The following is a 23003-nucleotide window of genomic DNA, read 5'->3' as shown; positions in this document are numbered from 1 at the left end:
TGCACAAAATGGCGGCATCAGAATAACTGTTTTTTTTCTCTTTTGTCTTGACCTATGAAATCTCTCAGATCTACAGAGAGGAAAACAGCTCATATGTTTTGCAGTGTCAGATTAGAGATATTGATAGATGTATGAAATCAGACACACAAGGGGAAAAATACAATTTAAAAAAGTAAAAGAGATATGAAAGCTGAAAAGGATGAAGAGAAAAAGACTGGCTACATCAAAGATGGTCGCTCAAATCAAGCAACCCATTGGATTTCTTACCCTACCCCCCTTCTCCTCCCCGCTCCGGTGAATCAGCTGTGCTCCCAGTGAGCACAGCAGGCCGAAGCAGTGTCACTGTAAGAAGAACGAGATATCACAGAGCGCTGTCCCTACCGAGTAGCTTGAGCTAGCAAGCTGTGCTGTGCAGCAACACACTTCTTAGAGAGGCAATTGGAACATGCAGCATCGTGTCCATCAATACACAGCAAATAATAGACATCTAACAGACTCTAGGGGAGGGATCAAAGCTTTCTTTATTATAAGAGTGGACTTTTAAAAGCTGCTGTATTTTGAGAAAATCACTGGTGATCTAATACTGACTGTATTTAAATCCTGCAAGCCTTAATGACAGTAAGCCGTTTAGGGAGTTATCTTTTCAAATTCCCAGCACAAGTCGGGCATATTCAATATTTTAAGTTCAGACAGTAAGTCTTTATGAGTTCATGTCAAGTTCATGTCAATAAACATGAAATATTGATCCATTATGTATCCCTCTTATTGGTTAAATTGACTCCACTTTGCTGTGATACATGCTCACTTACACACAATTCAATAACCAGACACAGTATGTAGACTGTACACACCTCCCAGAGTTAGATGTTTCTGTTCCCTTTTGAAGAAATTTCATGTCAAACTGAACTCTTTCTCTTTTGTGATAACGTAGGCTGTTTGAATTTGTCACAGTGGTATCAAAACTAACCGTGTCTTTTATTCCTCCACAGTCCCTGGAGAGCACTCGTCGTATGCTGCAGCTGGTGGAAGAGGTGAGAACAAAACAAGCATTTAGCAATTACTGCAATGAACCTACTGTACATTTAACAAACAACTGAACCCTATTCTTTATTTGGACTCATTTAAACTTGGACACCGTGGTCTGTGGTCTTCCCAGGGGATAATAAGTTTAAAGTAGTTTTGATTTGACTGTTTTCATATAATTCTGTTTGAGAAGAGGAGTCACTGTGGGAAATAGAGTAGGAACACAGTGTTAGCATACAGGTGAATCATGGGGATATTTTAAGTCCTTAATTGAAAGATAAAAGACAATAGAACTGCATTTATTCACAAGAAGGAAAATTGTCTTTGGCTTCCCAAAAAAAAAAACATGATGACAAGACAGCCAGCATTACGCATTACAGTCTTCAACAATGTCTCCAGTATTCTTATTGTACAACAAAGAGCACCTCTGTGGCTACACACAATACAAAACAGAAGGTTGTCTCAAAGGAGCAGAGCAGAATGTGAGATGGTACAGCTACATCTGTGAGAGTAGTATCATAATTGTTGTAATATAATAAATAGGTAAGAAGTGCTAAAAATGTAAATCAGTCTTTCTATATACCAGAAAATGTGAGGATTCACATGGTTAAGAGTAGATTATTATTTCCTCTTGGAACAAGGCTGAACAACATATGTGGTAAACACTTGGTATTGTTTAGTATTTCAAAGTGTTGTGTTGACAATGAAAGGTCAGGGAGATACTTCTTCAACACACAAGCAACAGTGTTACAAAGAACGAGCCAGTAGACTGTGTTAGCTTAGAGAAATATAAAGACTGGCAGCATGAGGAATCAGTCTGGTTCAGTCTACTTTTAGTTCAGTTACTTGTCAGCTTACCTGTCAGCTTGTCTGACCCTACTGAGTCCAAATCCAAGATTTAGTTTTAACACACACATTGTTACTGTGCTGCTCTTCGATCCATCAGTCTTGTGAGGCAGGTCAGAGTAATTGTGATGTGATTTTTTTAAAGGTTTATTCTTGGGCCTTTATTGTAGAGATAGGACAGTGGTGGAATTCAGGGGGAGAGAGAGTGAGCCACAGGTCAAATTCGAACCTGGGCCGCCTGCTTGGAGGACTATAGCCTCCCAGGATAGGGCTCACACACCAACCACTAGGCCACAGCCGCCCCAGGTCTGGCCGCCCAGCCAAGACAGAGTCAAATAGCAGCATCCAGAATAACATTGAACAATATGAAATCCCAACAAAATATTGCAAAGCAGGGAGCACTTGTGGCGTGGGTTGTTAGTGCGCGCCCCCTATATTCGGAGGCTAAAGTCCTCCAAGCCGGCAGCCCTGGTTCAAATCCAAACCTTGGCTGCTTTCCCGCATGTCATTCCCCACTCTCTGTCCCCACGATCTCTGACTCTATCCACTGTCCTATCTCTAAATAAAACCCCCAAAAGCCCCAAAAATCTACCTTAAAAAAAATATATATTGCAAAGCAGATGACATTAACAAGGCAGATATATTGAGTCATGTTTTAGTTAGTGCAAAGAACTTCAGCTGAAACGACTTTCATTATTATTAAATTTATAATGAACCATTATTGCATTAACGTACGCATCCAAGCATGATCGGGTTAAAAGCTAATATTAGAAAGAGAGAGACAGAGAGAGAGTACACACACTCAAACACACACACACACACCGACTAAACATATTTTTATTGGTTCATGTGACATTCATGCCAATAAATAATGCTGTAATAAACTGAGACTGAAAGACGAGGAGAAAAGAGGAAGAATCGAAGGGAGAGTGAAGAATACGGGAGAGAGAGAAAAGGCGTGGACAGCTGGGGGGGTTGTGGCGTCTGGCAAGCGCTCTGTGCGGATCTCAAGGTCATATTGATCATTCGACGACATATCTCCCCATGTAGCCCCACCCTACCATCACATAAGAGATGTTCATGTGCCTATTTTATACACAAAAAGAGGAGCAGTGGTTTGCAGTAGATCACATTCAGCCTTTTATTAGAATTTATGATTTCTTCAATCGAGCACGATCATAAGAAATGTTTAGTAACATGATCATGTGAGGGGGAGGTTTGGATTACCTGAAGAGGTAGAAATCGCTGAACAAATCACTTCACTTAGCGTTGCTTTAAAAAGAGAAAAATTATTATACCCTCTATAAAAATAGTGTTGAAGCAGTGACTGTGCCTTTTTTTTTTTTTAGCTGTAACTGATTTAGTGTTATTTATTTTATTTATTATAATGATGTTAGGTTTTACAACATAGAAATACAGGACTTTTAAGATTAGATTTTTTTTACCAAAGAGTACAAATAAAATATTTTGATGACTCTATCCTATTATAATCTATGTCATAGAAACTACAATGTCCAATCCATGATTTGATGTGCGGTCATAATACTGAATTTAATTAATCTTTCCAACTGATTTGAATGAGGATTTTGTATTGAACAGTCCCCTAAGCTGTACCGGATCATGTTTGATTTGTCCTTGGAGTTTCCCCAGGGACACATTTCAACCACTTTGGGATTTCTTTTGGACTGAGGCGTGCAAAATTACAGAATAATTTATACACCAGCGTTTCCTTATTGCTCCCTTCTCGCCTTCTGGCCGCGTCAATGTGCTTTCCTCCCGAACTGCTGAGAAGGCAGAGGGGGATGGTGTGTTTAATGGTGTGTTTGTACACTGACACACTCTAATCTTATTTATGCCCTATCAGGCTGTACCAGGTGTCACGTCTTAGCATGGCAGTGCAGAATTTCTAAGGAGCAGAATGGAAAAAGGGGTTGCACAGAAGCAAGTGTAGCTATCCCCTATCTCCTCTTTTTACTGCATCAACACCTGCAGCCGACAAACCCTATCAATGACTTATAGCTTTACTGCTGCACTCATGCACGCACAGCTGTTCAGACGGGTTATAGTCAGAGAGGAATGGAAATGAAGATGTGAGGGCCGAGGCGACACCAGTGGAAAAGCTTCATTTGAAATTTAGTGGGAAAAACATGCTCTGAATTTGAGGATAGACGCGGTACTTGTGCATGTTTGAGAGGTGTTATCACCTGCTGAGTCCTACACAGAACGGGTGTTTGGATCCTGGATTAGTAGTAGTGTCATTTGTTCATGGAAACCCAATGGTATCCACTGCTGTCATTATTGATAATCCCCTGGGAGTTGTTCCTGCTTAAAGTGTAATGACCAAGTGACCATTGCCTCTTCTTATCAATACCAGCCTGCGTGCTGGAGATGGGCGAGCAAATATTAGAATAAAAGAATCATGATGGAAAAGGCATTAATGAGACCTCATATAGGTACCAATGGTTACACTTATGAATGTTATATTCCCCACTTATTACATTATTTGACTTTGGATATTTAAGGAAATATTTCAACAACTGGAAAATGAATAGTTGTCTTGCCTGAAGTTGGTCATGGAAGTCAAAGAATATACATGATTAGCTTAGCAGAAAAGGGTAACAGCTTCCAGTAGCTTATTAGCTTATTATCTTTAAAGCTTAAGGGACTAAATTCAAATCGCCGATACTGAGCCAAACAGTTGAGGATATAATGGAGAGTTACAGTATGTTCTGGATATGTTTCTTGGATCATGACATGCTACTAAATGGGCGGGCTGATTCCCCCTCCATTGAGTTTTTTAACGCTAATTAAAGTTAAAGAGCGGCTGGCTGTATCTTTGTGTTTAATGTACAGGCTCAGGATTAATACTGATCGTCCTGTCCAACTTTGTCAAACGATTCCCCCTAATCTGTTATCAGAGTTCTTGTCCAGCTGTTATCCTAAGTTCACTTTGCTAGCTGAGAGTTCTGTCTTAAGTCATTAGAGTTCAAAGAAGACAAAATAATAGTTAAAGAATAGTTAACAGTTGACCCTTTGTCAAGCCACTCCTTAGTTACTGTTACTAGGTTAGTCAAAATCTCTTGTTTGAAACCATTCAAAATGCTGCACAATTAGATAAACTCTAATTTGTATTTTATTTATTTTATTATTTTTCTAAACTTGACCTCGGTGAAAGAACAAAGACAAAACTACAGTACTGTGTATGGGGATAACTTGAAATCACCCCGCAAAAAAAACCTGTGATCATTTATGAAAATATGACCGATGTCTGATGCTAATGATGATGGCTAACGTTAGCTGTCCTACCGTGGCTGCTAGCTGTCTCATCTCCACTGACTTACTGGACTCCATCAGAGACCATTTCTGGAGTCAGAGGTCTGAAATATCCTCTAAATGTCTGTGACAGGGCCTTGAATACATAGTTGAGAGTTTTTTACCCAATTTGACTATCACAGCAACATCACTTTGTGCTAAATGTGACGGGAAAAAACCTATTGGATTACGATGTGGACATCTTGAGTCGCTCTTGCAGTCACCCCAAGCACCTTTTCATGTTTCATGTTTAGTAATGAAATGAAGTCATTATTTACTGCTATGTACTGAAAAGACTTGGCCCAGGCAAACGTTTGTCTAACTGGAAGTAGCCCAACGGTTGCTATGAGAGAGGCCTCTCTGATTGGTGGGTCAGAGAACCAATCAGAGAGCCAACAAAGGGTCAATTGGTATTACTGCAACTCTGCACCATAAAAAAATGTTTTGGCGTTAAAGGTCAAAATGCAAAAGGTTAAGGGGAAATTGCGTACGCTAGCTTGGATTTTTCAGTAGCCAGTGATTCCCTAAACTGTTGTAGCCTCATTCCTGACCTCTATTCCCTTTTATGTTCTCTCCCCTCCTCATCCCTCCTTTCTACCTGGCTGTCTCCTGGGAATAGAGCAAAGATGCCGGCATCAGGACTTTGGTTATGCTGGACGAGCAGGGAGGTAAGTCTGCAAGAAGGGGGCTACTGTTGAGTGGTTATATAAAGCCAATAAAACAGAGGTACATTCACATTTAGCAGAGCTCGTTTAATGCTTCTGTATTTAGTAAAAGTCAAAAACCGTGAATATATCAAATACTAGTAGCACAACAAGGTACATTATTATTTATATTATTGTTGATGATATGTTTATGGTATGACAACACTTGTTAATGGATGAAATGTTTCATATGCAGTTGCTTGTTTTTATTTAAATGCATTTGATTGACAAGTTCTTGTTTCCTTTGAGTTTCCTTGTTTGGGTTTTGATTTAACGCATGCTCTATCTGATTGGTGAAAGGTGCCTTATTTACTTTCAGCTTTCTTTAACCTTTGTTTCCTTTGGCTAACATTTTTTTTTTGTTTTTTGTTTGCCTTACTAATTTTGATTTGCCAGATGCTTTCTTTTAATTTTCATTTGCTAACAAGGGCAATAGAAGGATATCATAAAAGTGCCAAAATATTTCCAGAGGATTATTTAATGCCCTCCACTGCAGTGCCAAAAACCTACAGCTCAACATCAAGATGAATCCAGTTGGGTTTAAGTGTTCCTTCTGTGGCAGCTGAAGGCAGGGTGGCTGTTCTCGGATCTATCTGTGCTTTAATCCCCTTCACATTTACAGTGGGGAAATGATTGGATGTTAAAGTGATTCCAATGTGTAGTCATGTTAGTGACATATCTTACTGACCTTAATTTTGATGCCATTAGATATTTATATTCACCACTTGAGCTAATGAGCCAATAATATGAGGAATACCACCCTATTATATGGTTCTGCTTACATTATAAGAAGTTTGCCAACCTGACTTCAGACTTTTCTTTGAATAATACTAGAAGTGTAAACGCTCAGCAGATCTGAGAACAGCTGAACAGGCCCTGGGAGTTTAAAAACACAAGAGGTGGATATGACAAACGATCGATTGAGCTGGTAGAGACAACATTTTATCACTTTTCTATCAACCCATATGCAGGTTTGTACAATCCCTGGTCAGATGCAGTTTGATAACCGCATGTCCAACAAACCATCAACAAATAAAAAGGTGTAAAATGTGCAACATCAACCAGGTAAAACTGGTGATGTGAAACAATAAAAAGGAAGACATCACTTCTTTTGACTCTAGAGGGGTCTCAGCCCCTCAGCTCTCCCATTAGCTGGAAGGCATGTTAACCAATTGACCAATCCTCTAAGACAGAGCTTTAATTGCACCAGTGAGATTTTTCACTCGGGGATGAAAGCTCTATCCCTCCTGTGACCATCATTTATCCCTCGTGTCCAAAGAGCTATTCTGCACCACAGGATCATCACTCCCAAACCAATTTCAATGGCTCACTGGTCATACAGGCGGCTGTAAGCCTGGGTTGACCTTTGACCCTTTATTATTGATTTTGTGCAGGCAGGAGAGCCTGTAGCTCATTCCTGGAGACAGCTATTAAAGGGTACAGTAGTGCGCTTCTGGTGAAGTTCAATGGAAAACATTTAGCATCTGATCATTAACAATCATTCTTAAATCAGTGCAGCTTGATCAAGCTGTTGCTCCACCTCACTCTAATAACAGAGATCTAACATGGTTGAGTATAATGTATTGGCATAAACACATGTCAATCAGGGATTTTACAAATCTGAAAAAGACAGTGAACTACTTTTTCCATTTTTAACTGTGCCTCACCTTTTCACACGCTGCCTGCACCTTATTTCATTTAATCACAAGCAGGATGGAAAATACTTTGCGCTGCAGAAAAGTCAACGACACACCATCCACCACATCAGCATGACAAAGGCCCTGATGCTCATAAACCAAAATCCAATTATACTCACAGTCCCTACAGTTCCTAAAACATTTGCAAAGCCAAACAAAGCAACGCAGGCAGTTTTTAGCCAAGTAAGCCAATTCCATGAACGACATTGTGGCCGCAAAATCTAGCAAGGTTATATACCAAACTGTTTTTAGAACAACATTATAGTAGGGGTCTCTTAATTTAGAGGGATGTGATCACCATGCTCATACCTTTAGGGCTGTCGCGGTAACCACAAAAATGAATTATCACAATATTACGCGCAAACCGCAGAGCATATAGGCAACCCGTCACAACCGCAAGTGAAGTCACCTCACCTCACCTCATGTTCAGACGAAAACAATGGTAAATGCACTGGTGACCAAACCGAATGTAACTTTCCCCGCTTTGGGAACATTTCAACTTTCAGTCGAATGAAAAGGGAGAACCAGCTAATTTAGACGAAGCAATTTGAAGAATCTGCACGAAAAAGATCCCTGTGAAACTAAGAAACATCTAATCGCGGTCTCACCTCGCGAATAGTATCTGGCTCGCAAGATGATTTGATTGTGACTTTTATTTATTTGATTATTTTCTTAAAAACAAAGCCATGACAATCAGTGAAAGACACAAATAGTCTCGCCATGGAACAGTGTCCAAGCAGTGGACAGCGCCTTCTGCTGCAATAAAGCAACCGTAATAAAGCTACAGGTTTAGTACTTACTACTGACACTTCCCATCTCTCGCTCTCTCTCTCGCTCTCTCTCTCTCTCTCTCTCTCTCTCTCTCTGATGCTGATGTGATTCTACTCTCTTGGTTTTGCTGCGTCTTGATAACATGCCAGCCCACATGAGGCTCACATGTTGGGATAACAGAGTCACATGGGAAACTTCTGTTTCAGGTGTTCTGATAGTCGCCTCTCAGACTAAATACACCTGTCAGGTGTTCTGATGGTCGTCCCTCAGACTAAAAACACCTGTCAGGTGTTCTAATGGTTGTCCCTCAGACTAAAAACACCTGTCAGGTGTTCTGAAGATCATCTCTCAGTCTCAGGCTTTGACAGGATTGGACATAAATTATTGCATCTCTACTGATGACTCTGTGTTCTCCCAGTCTTTGTGGTGCATGTCCAATATAAAATATAATTGTCTTTTTCTCTCTCTATAACCTGAGCTGAGCTAATGTTTTGTAATATAATAAAATTGGATTGATTATAGATTTAAATGTTTTATCCAGATCTAATGGGTGAATTGAGTAAAAAGCCATTCCCTCTGAGCTCATTCACAGCCAGATTGAAACTTCCTGTGGATGTAAATTTGAATCCTAAATATGTGTAGTCATGTGTGTGTCTGTGGAGTCCAGTAAATGTTTTCATTATCATTATTATAGTCATATAAATTATTACCTGAAGTATATCCTACTCTCTCTCCCTCCTCACACTCTTGTCACGTTATGTATTCAGTAGCCAAATCGTACCGTTAAGGTTTTTTAAAAATCTTGCCCTTTTTTCTATGCAAAAGGCTAAATAGGAGGTGATTCTGGGGATAAGTCTTGCCGTGATGGTGCTTTGTTTCAGCATCAGCCGCGGCCCACTGTCCATGGCAAGGATGTCTATGTCTGTCACTGATTCTCATGGCGTTGTTGTTAAGAAATAATAAAATAATACATTTTTAAAGTCAGAATCCGAATCATTTTGCGGGCCAAAACATTTTCTTTCCTCCAAGGCAGCACATGACAGAAAACCTTAGAATAGTGGCTAATCACTATCATTGCTCTCTACGAAGGTGACAAATGTATTAAATATTGCTCTAGCTCCTTTTTGAGAAAACAGATGTGAGTATAAACTAAATCTTGTTATCTGGTTCCCAGCCAGTAATTAAAAAAAATATATATATTTCCAAAATATGTGTGCAAACATTATAGATTATTCCACCAAACCAACGCACTCGAGATATACTTAGTTTGGTCTTAATCTCCAATTCTTATACACAATGCACATACATAACAGAGTATAAATCTGACTCACTTACTGCTCATCATAACTCATATTTCTGTCAATCAGTCAATGAAATTCATTCCACTACTGTCATCCCTTTGTCCTGACCAGAGCAACTCGATCGTGTTGAAGATGGCATGAACCATATCAACCAAGACATGAAGGAAGCCGAGAAAAATTTAAAAGATTTAGGGAAATGCTGTGGGCTTTTCATATGTCCATGTAACAAGTAGGTACTGACAACGTGCCCCAAAGGTTCTTTACATATGTGGTGGCGTCCAGTTTTTCCTCTTTTTTTTTTCTTTTTTGTTTTACTTTCTTTCGTCACAGTGAGTGTCTGAAGTTGTTGTCTTATCTCCTTTGTCCTTTCTTTATCTCTCTCTCTTCTTCCTCTCCTCTTTCTTCTTCTCTCTCTTCGTGCTTCGTTCTGTGGGGGATAAATGACTTGTGTTTAATCAGAGCAACTGGAGCGCATCGAGGAGGGAATGGACCAAATCAATAAGGACATGAAGGATGCAGAAAAGAATTTGAACGATCTAGGGAAATTCTGTGGTCTTTGCTCCTGTCCATGTAACAAGTAGGTGCTGCTTGCCTGCCTGCCTGCCTGCCATTCAAAATAAGAGTAAATATCTGAGGAATCAAAAAGTAATGGAGGTAGAAGTGACATCACGATGGCCATCAGCCAATAGTCCGCTCTGCTCCAGTTTCAAATAAGCCTAGACTACCCTTTCATATCTGTACGAGGTGGATACAGGAAGCCATGATGTTTGTTTCAAAGCTCACACACACAAAACAAACACTCAAAGTCGAGCTGAAATTTAGATTATCTTTATGATACTGCAACTACTGAGTTGGCTATATTTATTTAAAGTTAGCAATTAAAAGTGTTAAAACATTTGACATTTGTGAGAATACATAAGATGAAGCTTGAAAAGTTCAAAGAAGCTTGACTTATTACTGTAGCTCAAAGAATGCTAGTATTTTAGCCTAGCTTGCAAATGTTAGCACTGATCCCACCAGACATTTCTTCCAACTCAGTGATGTGTATAACTTGTGTGATAGAACAAAGATGGTTCAGCCAACATTAGCTTGTTTTCTTTTGTGTGTCTAAATTTAACATACCCAGCTAACTTAAGTGTGTCCAGACTTAGCATCGGACAACTGTGTCAAAACTCACACAACAAAGTCGTCCAAGGCACACCTGCAACTAAGCACTGGTTAATACGCTAGCCAAGCATCTGGTGCTTGTGTGGCTGTTGGAATGGCCCTAGTACTGACATTATCAGTCAGAAGCAAATGTTTATTCCCCATCAGGAGAACTTTAATGGTGCCATCACTACAGTACAATTGGTATCTACTATGTTTACATGACATAAAGATGAGATTCTTTAATCACAAAGATAATTTAAATTTCAGTTCAACTTTGATGCAAACTCAGACAATGCATACACATGCTGTGAATAACTGCGAGTACATGCAGCAGCCTCGGGTTCTTCTAGATGTTCTTCCCTGGTTTGGCCCCCTGACATACACTAAATCAGATTTCACAGCTCTTCAAACATACTTTTCTCTTTGCTGCTGCTGCTTTTGCACAGTCCAACCAGACATGTGCATATAGATTGGCAAGACCCAAATCCGATAAAGCCATCCTCAAAAGGCCCAGTCCTTCACATAAGCTCTTCTTCACTCAGCAGAGGCCATGGTTCATCTATAAGTGCCTCTCTTAATACTCTTCTGCCAAGTGCCACTCTCCAAGTGCCCTATTCTCTGAGCTTCCACTTCCCCCAAAGACCTTTATAACGGGAGTCTTCTACAGTACATGCAGCTGCAGCCATTGTAGAAGTCTTACTTGTAAAATTGATACTAATATATCTAGGAATTGGATTCACTCTTTAATTCTTAATGCAAATGGCCCTCCCAAGATTAAAATCAATGAACCTAAAGAGCAGGGCTGTGGTTCCTGAAGCATCTTGGTACTCTAGATCATTTTACATTTTGACTCTTGCTGGACATTTGATGACCTTGGTACCAAAATGCTTTGGGTCAGCCTGGTCAAGAACTGTTTGACACTTCTCCTCATCTGCATGACTTCTAACCACACCGCTCTAACATTTTATTAGGAGATCATCACCTCTCAGCAGGATACGAGACCTTTCTGTTTCCCCCCCTCAGCACCCTCTCTCCCCCACCATTTTGAACCAGAAAGTGCCAATGATATGGAATGACGAGCATGACCCTTTGAATGCTCATGCATGCATGAAAATGCAACTCATAACAGGATTGCTACGTATGATGATGCTGATATATTAACAGTGACGGTGATATTGATGATGTTAATAGTGATGATTAACAAATCTCTTTTTTTAGTCTGTTTTTTTACAACAAGCAGTTCAGAGCCTGTGATATTTTTTTTTCTGGTAAAATGGGATTAAACAGGAGAGAGTCTTTTCTTCAATGCTTTAATGTCTGGAAACAAAACAGACACTTAAAACAGAAGTTCATTGTTGTAAAAGAAAGAAAGAAAGGCAGTGACCACATCACTAGGAGTTAAAAATGACACAGTATGACACGTTTAGAGCAAAAGGGAGAAAAACCGGAGTGATCTTAGTCGTTCCTGGGAGCTGGAATCTAGGTTAAGACACATGCGCAGTGAGATATTTTCAGGGCTTATGTCGACATGTTGGTTCTGCCAAATGGGTACATCATGCCACTGCGCATGTACCGCGTGGTACCCTTGTCTTTACATGGCTCTGTGTGGCGATCCAGCCCACTGCTGCCTTGTTTTCCCTTTGCTTCTGCTGCAGTGTCTCTGCAGTGCCACCTCTCCTGCAGAGCGCTGTGCTAAATTCCCTTTTATCTGGCACTGGCTGTTTCAACATTACTGTTCGCTAAGCTGCCTCTCCCGGGGGGGAACTCACTCACATGTAGGTCAGCCATATCAGATAGTGGCATGAAAGCCTGCTGGGAAGTTGAGTCAAAGTGAACGCACACGTAGATGGACGCTAGAAAGACAAAGGACGTATTTCTCTTCGACGCTCATAGACTGACAATTCATCACATGAACTAGGACTTCTTTTAAAATCCTTTCAACATGCTCGCTGTGTGTCAGAATTAGCTGACTGAAGTTTTAGTGCTTAATGCCTTTGGATTCTGTCGGCCACTGCTAGCTGTCGGCAATACTCATAATATCTTATATCATCTTATTTCAGCATCAAAGCTGATTAGATAAGAGCATTTTATCCATCCTGAGACTGCAGGGAAGCGGAGAGGAGAGGAGAGGAAAAACTGAGATGGGAAACAAACGAGGAAGAAAAAGGACAGACTCAGACAAGGGCAGCATGAATGTTTACCACATCGGTGTGTCAGCAGGGACAGGGAGCCAAGCATAGCCTTGCCTCAATCCATTTCTATTAATAAAGCAGCGTAGGAGGCTGAGCAATCGCCATCCCTGATACAGCTAAAATACATCCGCACAGCACTCCCTGGTTATACAAAAAACAACAACAGTCGCTTTAAAGTAAGTGAAGAAATGACTGGATGTTGTTGAATGGATGTAGATGAACTTTGTATTGCAATGAAATAGACTCCTTAGGAATATCAGGATGACAACTGTTATGTTGGCCAACCTTATGAAGTGCCTTAAATCATGGAGACACAAATATAAAGAAACACTAACTAACTGAATCAAACATTTTAACAAACTTTTACTCTGTCCTGACTCTCTTGTGCCAAATCAGATGTTGAATCTTCCGGGCAAACTGAGGCGACATATTCGACACCCTTCTGAGGGATGTGGTTTCCTTTTTGTTTTTAGCTTAGCTTTATTATTTCTTAAGACGGGAGCAGATACAGATGAACCCACGCGATGTGTCGACATTCTGAGCACACTCCTCACTCCTCCGCCTCACTGACATCCCCGACTGTCCAGGATTCTGTGCCTGGATTTTAGCCGTCGATATTCAAAGAACTCAAAGCAAAGGGTGGGGGTTAGAGGTGCGGGTGTTAAAACAGCTGTTATTCTCTGTAAGCTCACTCCAGTTTCTTGTTTTTGTTTTGTTTCCTTTTGTCATTTGGCAGTTTGTTCTCCACGTTGACCGTCGTCCCTCCTAACAATGTTTCAGTCCTGTACACTCTATGTTTGGTGTGTCTGCACAAAAGCTCGTCTCTTCTCTGTTTTCTGTCACACTGGGACATTTACCTGTGGGAGTGGGGTAGTGGGGTATCATAGTCACCACACTAAAAACGGCAGGAGGATGGTATAAAGAGGGTATTTCCCCTTTCTGAGTCATAATGCATGCCTAGATTACCAAACAGACAGATGTGACTTGTGCCTGAGTAGTATGTTATATAAGATATAACATAACACACATTGCTATTGTGTAACAACAGAATGAGTCCTAACTTACCAAACCCAGTCTACCAACCAATCTGTGCCTGCTATGCTTTGCTTGACTTAGTCTAGTCCCCACCATATATTTATGTGCTGGATGCATGAAGCCAAACAACACCTTTGTGTCAGCTGGTCACGTCACATACTGAACCTCAAATCCAAGGCTCTCTCTGTAGACTTGACTAATGGGAAGCCAGCCTTGGTTGAGGTGAATCATGACGCGTTCAGTCGACTGTTGAGTAACTTTCCTCCTCATCCTCACCCTCGCTGTCGACGGCCAGGATGAAGAGCGGAGCCAGCAAGGCCTGGGGGAACAACCAAGATGGCGTGGTGGCCAGCCAGCCCGCCCGCGTGGTCGATGAGCGCGAACAGATGGCCATCAGTGGAGGCTTCATCCGCAGGTATGAGAGGCTTTCTGCATTGAGACACTCAGAGGTAAAAAAAATGGACTAGAAAGAAAGAAGGAGGAGCAGGGGCTGATGTGACAGGATGTTAAAGCATGCACAGATAGACAAAAAGGGATTTGTGTTCAGAGGAATAGTAGTGTACATGTGGAGATGGTTCAGACGTGTTGGGGCGAGAGAGAGTCATAAAGAGACACACAAAGGAGAAAGAAAGGAGGAGGTTGGTTAACCTTGGCTGAAGGATGTAGATGCAATCTGTACCCAAAACTCTGATGGTGACTATGTCTGTAGTTTTACACATCTAAACAGCTTAATTTCATCTGGTCTGAGAAAAATGAGAAGAAAATAACCCCACACCAAGTGATCAGTCGTATTTAAGTTTATTTTGTAGAGAGGATAATAAAGAAGCAGAGAGCTTGCACTATAAATAGGATTTAGAAGTTTAACAAGATGTTAAAAAAGATGATGTCAAACAAAACAATAAGTCAGGATAGAAATACTTTTTTTCCTTATTTGTGTCGAGGTTCTCTCCAGAGGATCGATCTCTACACTTGATGATGCAACTTCTTATTTTTCCAACAACCAACTTTTTTTTTAAAGAAATAATCTGCTGCACACCAACATTTTTCATGAGCATTTACTTCATAAAAACCTACAACATCAGCTTCAGCTTCATTGTTTAGCTCCAGTCATCAAATGTGAGAAAGTTATCACAGAAAACAACAGCATTAAGCTCAAGTTCTACCTTGATGGTAATATTGCCTCACAGTGCGTCAAGTGTTGCTAGTGTAAAATACTACGATTCACAAACGACATCTGAAAAATGATCTTCACATAAAACAAAGAGTCTCTTAATGCACGGCTTAACGTCTGCTGGTTAAGTGTAAAGGACAATGTAGCTGAGGTTCAGTGGAAATGAGGAGAGGCAGAAAAGAGGTCAAGAGTGTAATTCATTCCATGGCACTTATCTTTATGTCTCATACATCAGTATTATTCTTCACTGAAGTGAAGGGTGCACAGCCGGATTGAGTCTCAACTAGGGCTGTCAGCATTAACTAGTAAATCAGGATTAATTAAATTCTGGAATTAATTAATTCATCTTTTTATCAAGGTTATTGGCATGTTATTTTGTCCCCTTAGGCCCACCGTAGATAAGCCTCCTCAGTGTCTCCCTGTAGTCACAGGATAAGAACGACACTGCTGCATCTTTGAATGTTTCATTTCACAAAAACTCTCATACAGCTCAGATGTCCAAATTGATATCCACCTTAATGACATCAAACATTTACCTTTGATACCGTTCATTTGAGCGTTTTGACTTTAGTTTGTGATCCGAAAAGATTTTCTTTTTCTGTGGGTAAGTGATCTACAAGAAGATCCTTACTTTATTTAAAAATAAAAGCAGATTTTAATTCAAACAGGAAGTAACGTACTCTCAGGTTAAGACAGTACAAAAACTCAAAATACATTTTGTATTTTTTAAATGGAAAATAATGGAATTTCAAACATGGGAATAATCACCATTAACTATTGAAGCGATTTTTTGAGATTTTAACAAATGTAATTTGGTCTAAACAGATTTAGACCGGTGAATGTGCCGAGGGCAACAACCTGCTTGAGCCTTGACATCATACATTACAAAATGTAGATTGAAGCCAAAATGGTATTGATGTTAGTGTCTTGACACTTGGGGAGAGTTAACATTTCAGTTTGATATCGTTTAGCTTACAGTAGAACGGGTTAACAAACATTATTATTCATCATTTCTAGGTGCTGTGTCGTCAATCACATTCAGGTTTTCTCTTATTAAGTTTTAAGTCGCCCAATATGAGCTGGGTTTTATTCTATTTTGTATTTCAGTCACGTAACAGTATTGAATCTCTGTAATGAAGGACTAGATTTATCTCATAATCAATATTCTTTCCAGTGACCACAAAATGGTTTTCAGAGGTCATTTTGCTCTTTTGATTGAACTGGGCCAGTCCTGAAAATCTGGAGATATCGTGCTTGATATTAAAGTTAGCACTGCTGCCCAGTTTATCATGAAAACAGATTCATCATTCAACTTTTCTCCTATATAAACTTTTTATTAACAGTTTAAAAATTGTAAATCAGATGTTGAGCGTTTCAAAGTTCGAGCTGGAGCCTCAAATACAGTTCAAAAATAGAATGTAAACTCTGATGCTGAGGGTCTTCATAGTGTCCAGGTGCCTGGTCTGAGGTCAGCCCCAGACACAGAGAAACCAGAGGGGAAATATGGAAGAGACGGCCGCACAGGGAGCAGGCATCACCTCCCTGAACCTGGTCAAAGTAGCAACATGTGGTGTGTGTGGCCTGGTCACAGTATTTAAATCTGACCTTGTGTGTGTTTGTCTGTGTTTGTGTGTGTTTAGGGTAACAGATGATGCTCGGGAAAATGAGATGGACGAGAACCTGGAGCAGGTGGGCGGCATCATTGGTAACCTGCGCCACATGGCTCTGGACATGGGCAACGAGATCGACACCCAGAATCGCCAGATCGACAGGATCATGGAGAAGGTATGGACCATGATGACAAGAACAAGATTTTGTTTAATGATATATATTAAAAGGAAAAAGTAATCACATCCCATCATGCAATGAGTCAGTTATAAATATTAAGGTCCTATTTCTAAATGTTAAATGATTTCATTCTTTTATGATTAATTAGTTAAAGACATCGCTACTGTTTTCATGAAAGATGATTTGGCAAATGAATAATGGCACAGGTTTCCCATCGACATTCCTTGTGCCTTAATTGTAGAGAAAGGACAGTGGCTGAGGCTGGATTGATAGTTTTGATAGTTGGCAGTGTTGGCAGTGAACAGGCGGTGAATTGGTCCCCTTATTGTTCCGCCTCTCTTGGTGAAGCGTTCTCAACGTATTTGGTCAGTGCGTTCCAGTGATAATAACATGTATGTAACATGTATGTTATTATCTTACGGACCACTCAGAGTAAACTTTATTTTCTCCAATTTGAGTAAAATCATGATATCTAGTAACCAGGCTTTAAAAGAAGGTGGCTGTGGAGATTTCCAGCAAAGATACGGTGGTTAGGGGACTTGTGGCCTAGTGGTTAGTGCACGTGCCCCATGTGCAGACTCAGTGGTCCTCCAGGCGGACAGCCCGGGTTGGGGTCCGACCTGTGGCTCCTTTCCTGCATGTTATTTCCCATTCTCGCTCTCTCCACAATTTCTGACACCGTCCAATGTCCTATCTCTGAAGTTCGCTGGTAGCGACGACAGCTCTGTATAACCGGGGTAGAACAATGTAACCAAAACAAGAACCAACCTGACCTCCTCCTCCTCTCTCCTCTTCTCCTCCACCCAGGCTGATTCCAACAAGACCAGGATTGATGAGGCCAACCAACGCGCCACAAAGATGCTGGGCAGTGGCTAAACGCTCGACATGTCTGAGCGTGGGCTTCCCGCGCCGCACGTCGTCAGGCGCTGACATGCTTTCATCATGGTATTGACCTTCTAGGTTTGCACACATGCACATATCACCTCCCCCTCCCCATTGTAAATGTTGTTCTGTGTGTCGTCTGTCGAGCTTTTTCAAGATGATTGTCCTCCTAAAAAGATGATTTCTTATACTCCGTATATCATTCTTTCCAAAGGTTGTATATAGTGCTGACTTGATGGCTCTCTAGCTCACCTGTGAAGTTTTTATTCTCTTTATCAATATATATATATATCATATATAATAATAACTATATCATATATAATATATATATATATATTTAAAAGTACACTGCTCTGGATGACAAGTATATACAAGGAATGCTATACAAGCTGTTTGTTTTATTCCTTTTCAGTATCTCAGTATCGTCTTAGTAAAACTGTGTCATTCCATTTAGGCTACTGTCATGCTCCTTTTTTTGGTGTTGTTACGACAAAAGGGAGTAGACGGATGGAAAAACACGAGTAGAGATTTACTGAGCAAACGGTGCAGACGAAAGGGGAACGCAAAGAGCACTTACAATCAAAAAGGCAGTCGTTGGTACATTTTCCTTCATTGCAATCATACTGAGTTACTGTTAGACAATGTGCAACTAGACTCTCTCTCTGTAGCTGTATTAGACATTGCATTCCAAGTGATGTGAATTGTGCGTTCTCTGCATGACAAATGGTAGATTTTAGTCTTATAAATAAAACCTGTCTGAAAAATATATATAAAAAATGATAACATGGCAGTAGCGAATTGACAAACGCATGCTCAGTATTAGGACACAGTTGATCGTTCCATTACTCCTGCAAGTTTGCAATAGTGCCACTCTTTTTGTCTCAATATATTTACCGACTGTGACCATCTCGTTGTAAAATAATGCAAAAGGGATCAAAAAAAGTGAGTTCAGGATGAAGAATTACGAGGACTTGGGGGTTGTATTGCAAAAAAAAGAAAAAAAAAAAAAGACCTGTTTTCTAAATGATTATGCAGTTAAATGATGATGATGATGTTGACTATGTGCTGAAAGATGAGGACTGGTTGTGTACTGTATCATAGGTTTTGGATGCTCTAAAAAAAAGAAAAATAAACGTTTGCAATGTAAAGCAAAGACGCATATTTCTGAGAGACCTTACTTTTATAAGAAGACTGTATCTGTAAGTTTATTCTCCCCGTGTGGTTTGTTATTGGTAAAATAATGATCGTATAAAAACAACAGTAACTGTACTCTGAAACAAAAAATACATTCAAAAGGGTTTTTTTTGTTGCTTCTGTACTTTAGAGCTATGCACACCAAATCGCCAAAATGCCGAGTAGTTAGAGAACGGTGATTCAATACCTAAAACCTGAATGACACAATAGGTTCAACCGTGAGATTGATGTCCTCAACGCATGTAATATTAAAGACTCCCTCTGTATCCTGTCAGTGTGTGAAGTGGTGGACATTTTGTAGCTAGCTGAATTGATTAAAAGTAATAAACCCTAGTCTCATCCGTGTCTGTCTTTATTGCTCCTGGGAGTGGAGAGGCTTTTTGAATCTTTCTTACTGCTAATGTTGTAGACATGTACATGTAGGCTGTCCACCTTTATGCAGTTTCTTCTAAACTACTGATAACATGCATCATCTCCATGCATAGAGCAATCCCTGCTAATTAATAAAAATATGATTAATACACCGCTGGACAACAGGATATAAGAGTTTAAGAGTTATATGGACATTGTGCAATTATTATTCTTAAAGAAAAAATCTAATTTGATTAAATGTAGAGCAGTGGTTCTCAAACTTTTCACAGTGAGTACCACCACTGAAAATATTTGGCTATCCAAGTAACACCATTATGAATTATTATCTGAAATACAGTAGCGTAGGGATATTTAACATACCGTTTACACAGGAGGCCATTTTATTCCTAATATGCATGTTATTTATTATTGACCGCACACCACGTGCTGCAGCCTGAGCTCATTCTCAGTGCCAAAAGAATCCAAACTGGATGTAACTCGAGTCATATTTTCTTACTGTTTTGTGTTGTTTGTTGCTAGCAGGTCACTGGCACTGCTCACGTCTCCTCTTGCACTTGTTCATCTTTATTTGAAAAATTAAAAAAATCAAGCCTCCAGGAGTACCACAAGAGGGATCGATCCCATCTAAACATGTTAGCTTTGTTGTAATGTAATGTTTTTTTCCTGTTATTGTATAGGAGAGCTAAAGAGAGAGGAGATGTTGGGAGGAGGGAGCGGGGGGATGACGTGCAGCAAAGGGCCGAGGTCAGACTCAGACGGCGACAAGGGCTATGGTCTCTGTACATTGGGTGTGTGACATAACCTCTGGGCTATCCAGCGCCCCCCTACAGTTTTTTTTATTAATAAAAAATACTCCTTTTAAGTTATCACAATCCTCATTACAGGCCTACATGAGAGAATAAAATGTATTTAAACAAGATGTTATTGTGAACGACGGCACATTTTTACTTTGTTTCTCTCTTTGACAAACATCCTCACAAGTGAAATAAAACTGACTGAATATAGAACAGTTTAAATAGAAATCCCACGCTTCATTAATTTGCCCTCAAATTTTTCCTGTAAGTGTTTGAGCCCAAACAAAGTTTAAAAAAAAAAAGAACTGATCCTGCAAAGGTGGAATATATATAAAACAACAAAATGCATGAGGACACCGCTTCCAATACAACCACTTTGTGAAAATCCACATTTTGGTTACTAATTATTTTACATATATCATATTTGTAAATGATACAGAATACAATTCAATTCATTTTATAAATGAAAAATATAAGTGTTACTTGTTTCTTTTTAGGTTAGTTACATACTGTATGTCACACTGTGAACCAAAATAACTTTAAAGAACACGACTCCATGAACGACAGGTTTAGTGATCCTACGATAAAGGTCTATGATCTATTCTACATCAATGTGCATTAATGTGTGACTAAATGTTTGGGTTGGACCAGTAAGTATATTCTGAGAAACTTTGCTCCCAGACAAACAGGAAACACAGACGCACATGGATGCTGAAGAGAAGGATGAATGGAGGTTATCACGTAACCTCTGACGACGGTAAAAATAGTGTCTTTCATTATAAAATAAACCCATAAGCTTTCAACTCAACCATCGCTAACATGACTATTAAAAAATAGTAACACCAGTTGATATGTTATGTCCAACAGTGTTGATTTAAGAGAACAATAAAGGATGTAGCAAACATTAAAACATATGTTAAATGTACACTGAAGTTAAGAGTCACACCACATTCACACACTGATGGCAGAGGATGCTACGTGAAGTGTCCATTAGTATTAACTAATCCAACTCATACACATTCACACACCGCCGTCGTTCAGGGTTCTAGCCCGAGTACACTTCAACATGTGACTGCAGCAGCTGCGGATGGAACTCCCCACACTCGGGTTGAGAGACGACCACGACCACTGACCCACAGCCACCGCATTAAATAGGTACGTAAGAAAAAATATATATAGCTTAAATGATGCTGTTCACTGAACTGCATTTTGTGAGATGATCTGACCAATGTCCAGGAAGCTCGCTGCAGTTTACTCAGAATACAACTCTATGAATAAAACAACATAAGGTCCTTTTACAGAACCGCTGATAGTTGACTCTGGAGCAGCTTTTGCTAGCTGTGTCTTGATGAGATACTCTAGCGTGTCTGTCTGCAGGTCAGTGCTCCATTTTAGAGATAATCTGCAGCCCGTTCAATGCATATTGTCTGTGAGCGAAATACAAACCATTTTATTGGTGTGCTTTGCACCACGGAGTCAAATTGTAACTACCTGAGCCATTTCTTATTACACCGACTAAGGAGGAAAGAACACCAGGAGGGGGTGGGATCATTAGCCAGGCCAAACAATATGAAGGTTTGCTTCGACATGCTGAGAATCTTCTCGACAGTTTATGTTGATGCAATATTCTTTTTACATGAAGCTTAGGACTCTCTTTTTCAGGTCAATTTATTATGTTTAAGTTCAAAAGATGGAGTCATGGTTGAGAGGATCAAGTTCAGACAAAGCATCAGTTAAAACAAATGCTGCAGTACAGCTTAGTCGCCAGAGGATTATCTCTCCCTCTCTCTCTCCCTCTCTCTCCCTCTCTCTCCCTCTCTCTCTCCGTCTGTGCTTCATCCATTATTCAACAGAATCACAAAAACACCCTTGAAGGAGACTAGAGGAGGGCTCAGGAACACTGTGGATCCTTCTTGGTTTTTAGTCACTGTAATGCATTCTGCCTCATCATCATCTCACATTGACTTTGGCTAGTTTATGTACATATGTACTGTATATCTAATTTCCTCTAAGTCTTTTAGGAGTCACAGCCTGGCTCATAGCGTTTGACAAAGTACGGAGACGAGCTGAGCTGGAGATTTTTAACATAGATTTATTTACAATAAAAATGTAAATAATGTGTGAATGAGTGTTTGCTAAACAGAAGATACTTCTTTGTCAAGTGATGGATTCTTCAAACCAGAGCTAGAATCAGAGCCAGAGCAAAACTAGAGCCATAGAACCAAAGTGAATGCCGGGCCGTATCCGAATAGCCAAGTCCATACTCAATCTTTCAGTAGGCAGTATGCAGTACGTACTATCCGTGCTGCATACTGTTAGTATCTACTATTCAGTATGCACACACAGTAGGCAGATATTTGTTCCTACTTCGTCTGATTCATTCAGTATGGAAGTGACGTCATTTACGTTTCCCGAACCAGCCGCATTCACCCGTTTTTTTTGTTTTTTTTGTTTAGCTTTATTCAAGAAGAGTAATGCGCATATACAGTCAGGTAAACAAAAAACAATATCACAATGTAAATCAAGTAAAAAACAGATTAAATAATTAAATAACATACAGTACATAAAGAAAAGTACAAATGAAAGACAGTAATATACAGAATATAAAATAAACCAATAAAGACACATTTAAATAGTTAAATCATGATTTAAATAGAGAGGGAAAGGTTTTATAATAATGCAGATATTTGTTATATTTTCTGTTGTTAATTTAAAGTCATGATTTCAGTCGGGACTTTAACTCTAGATTAAAAATTGATTAAATTAATCCAC

The 23003-nt window shown here is 39.8% G+C and overlaps 1 protein-coding gene across 2 annotated transcripts in view; it reads left to right on the top strand.

The window, feature by feature from the left end:
* The window catches only part of snap25a (synaptosome associated protein 25a), a 37606-nt gene extending 18208 nt beyond the window's left edge, over positions 1 to 19398 (top strand). The window contains exons 3-8 of one of the 2 annotated variants that reach the window (XM_065963524.1): positions 990 to 1031; positions 5801 to 5849; positions 9766 to 9883; positions 14326 to 14445; positions 16842 to 16986; positions 17797 to 19398. In XM_065963524.1, coding sequence (XP_065819596.1) covers positions 990 to 1031; positions 5801 to 5849; positions 9766 to 9883; positions 14326 to 14445; positions 16842 to 16986; positions 17797 to 17865 — 543 coding nt within the window. In that variant the 3' untranslated portion in view covers positions 17866 to 19398. Of the gene's footprint in view, positions 1 to 989; positions 1032 to 5800; positions 5850 to 9765; positions 9884 to 10113; positions 10232 to 14325; positions 14446 to 16841; positions 16987 to 17796 lie in introns of both variants that reach the window. The other variant, XM_020631555.2, reaches the window with a different exon arrangement.
* The last annotated feature ends 3605 nt before the right edge of the window (positions 19399 to 23003 follow it).

Source organism: Labrus bergylta, chromosome 15, assembly GCF_963930695.1.
Source record: "Labrus bergylta chromosome 15, fLabBer1.1, whole genome shotgun sequence".
NCBI lineage: Eukaryota > Metazoa > Chordata > Actinopteri > Labriformes > Labridae > Labrus > Labrus bergylta.
The sequence above is the reverse complement of the archived record's forward strand: the minus strand, read 5'-3'. Positions and strand labels throughout refer to the sequence as shown.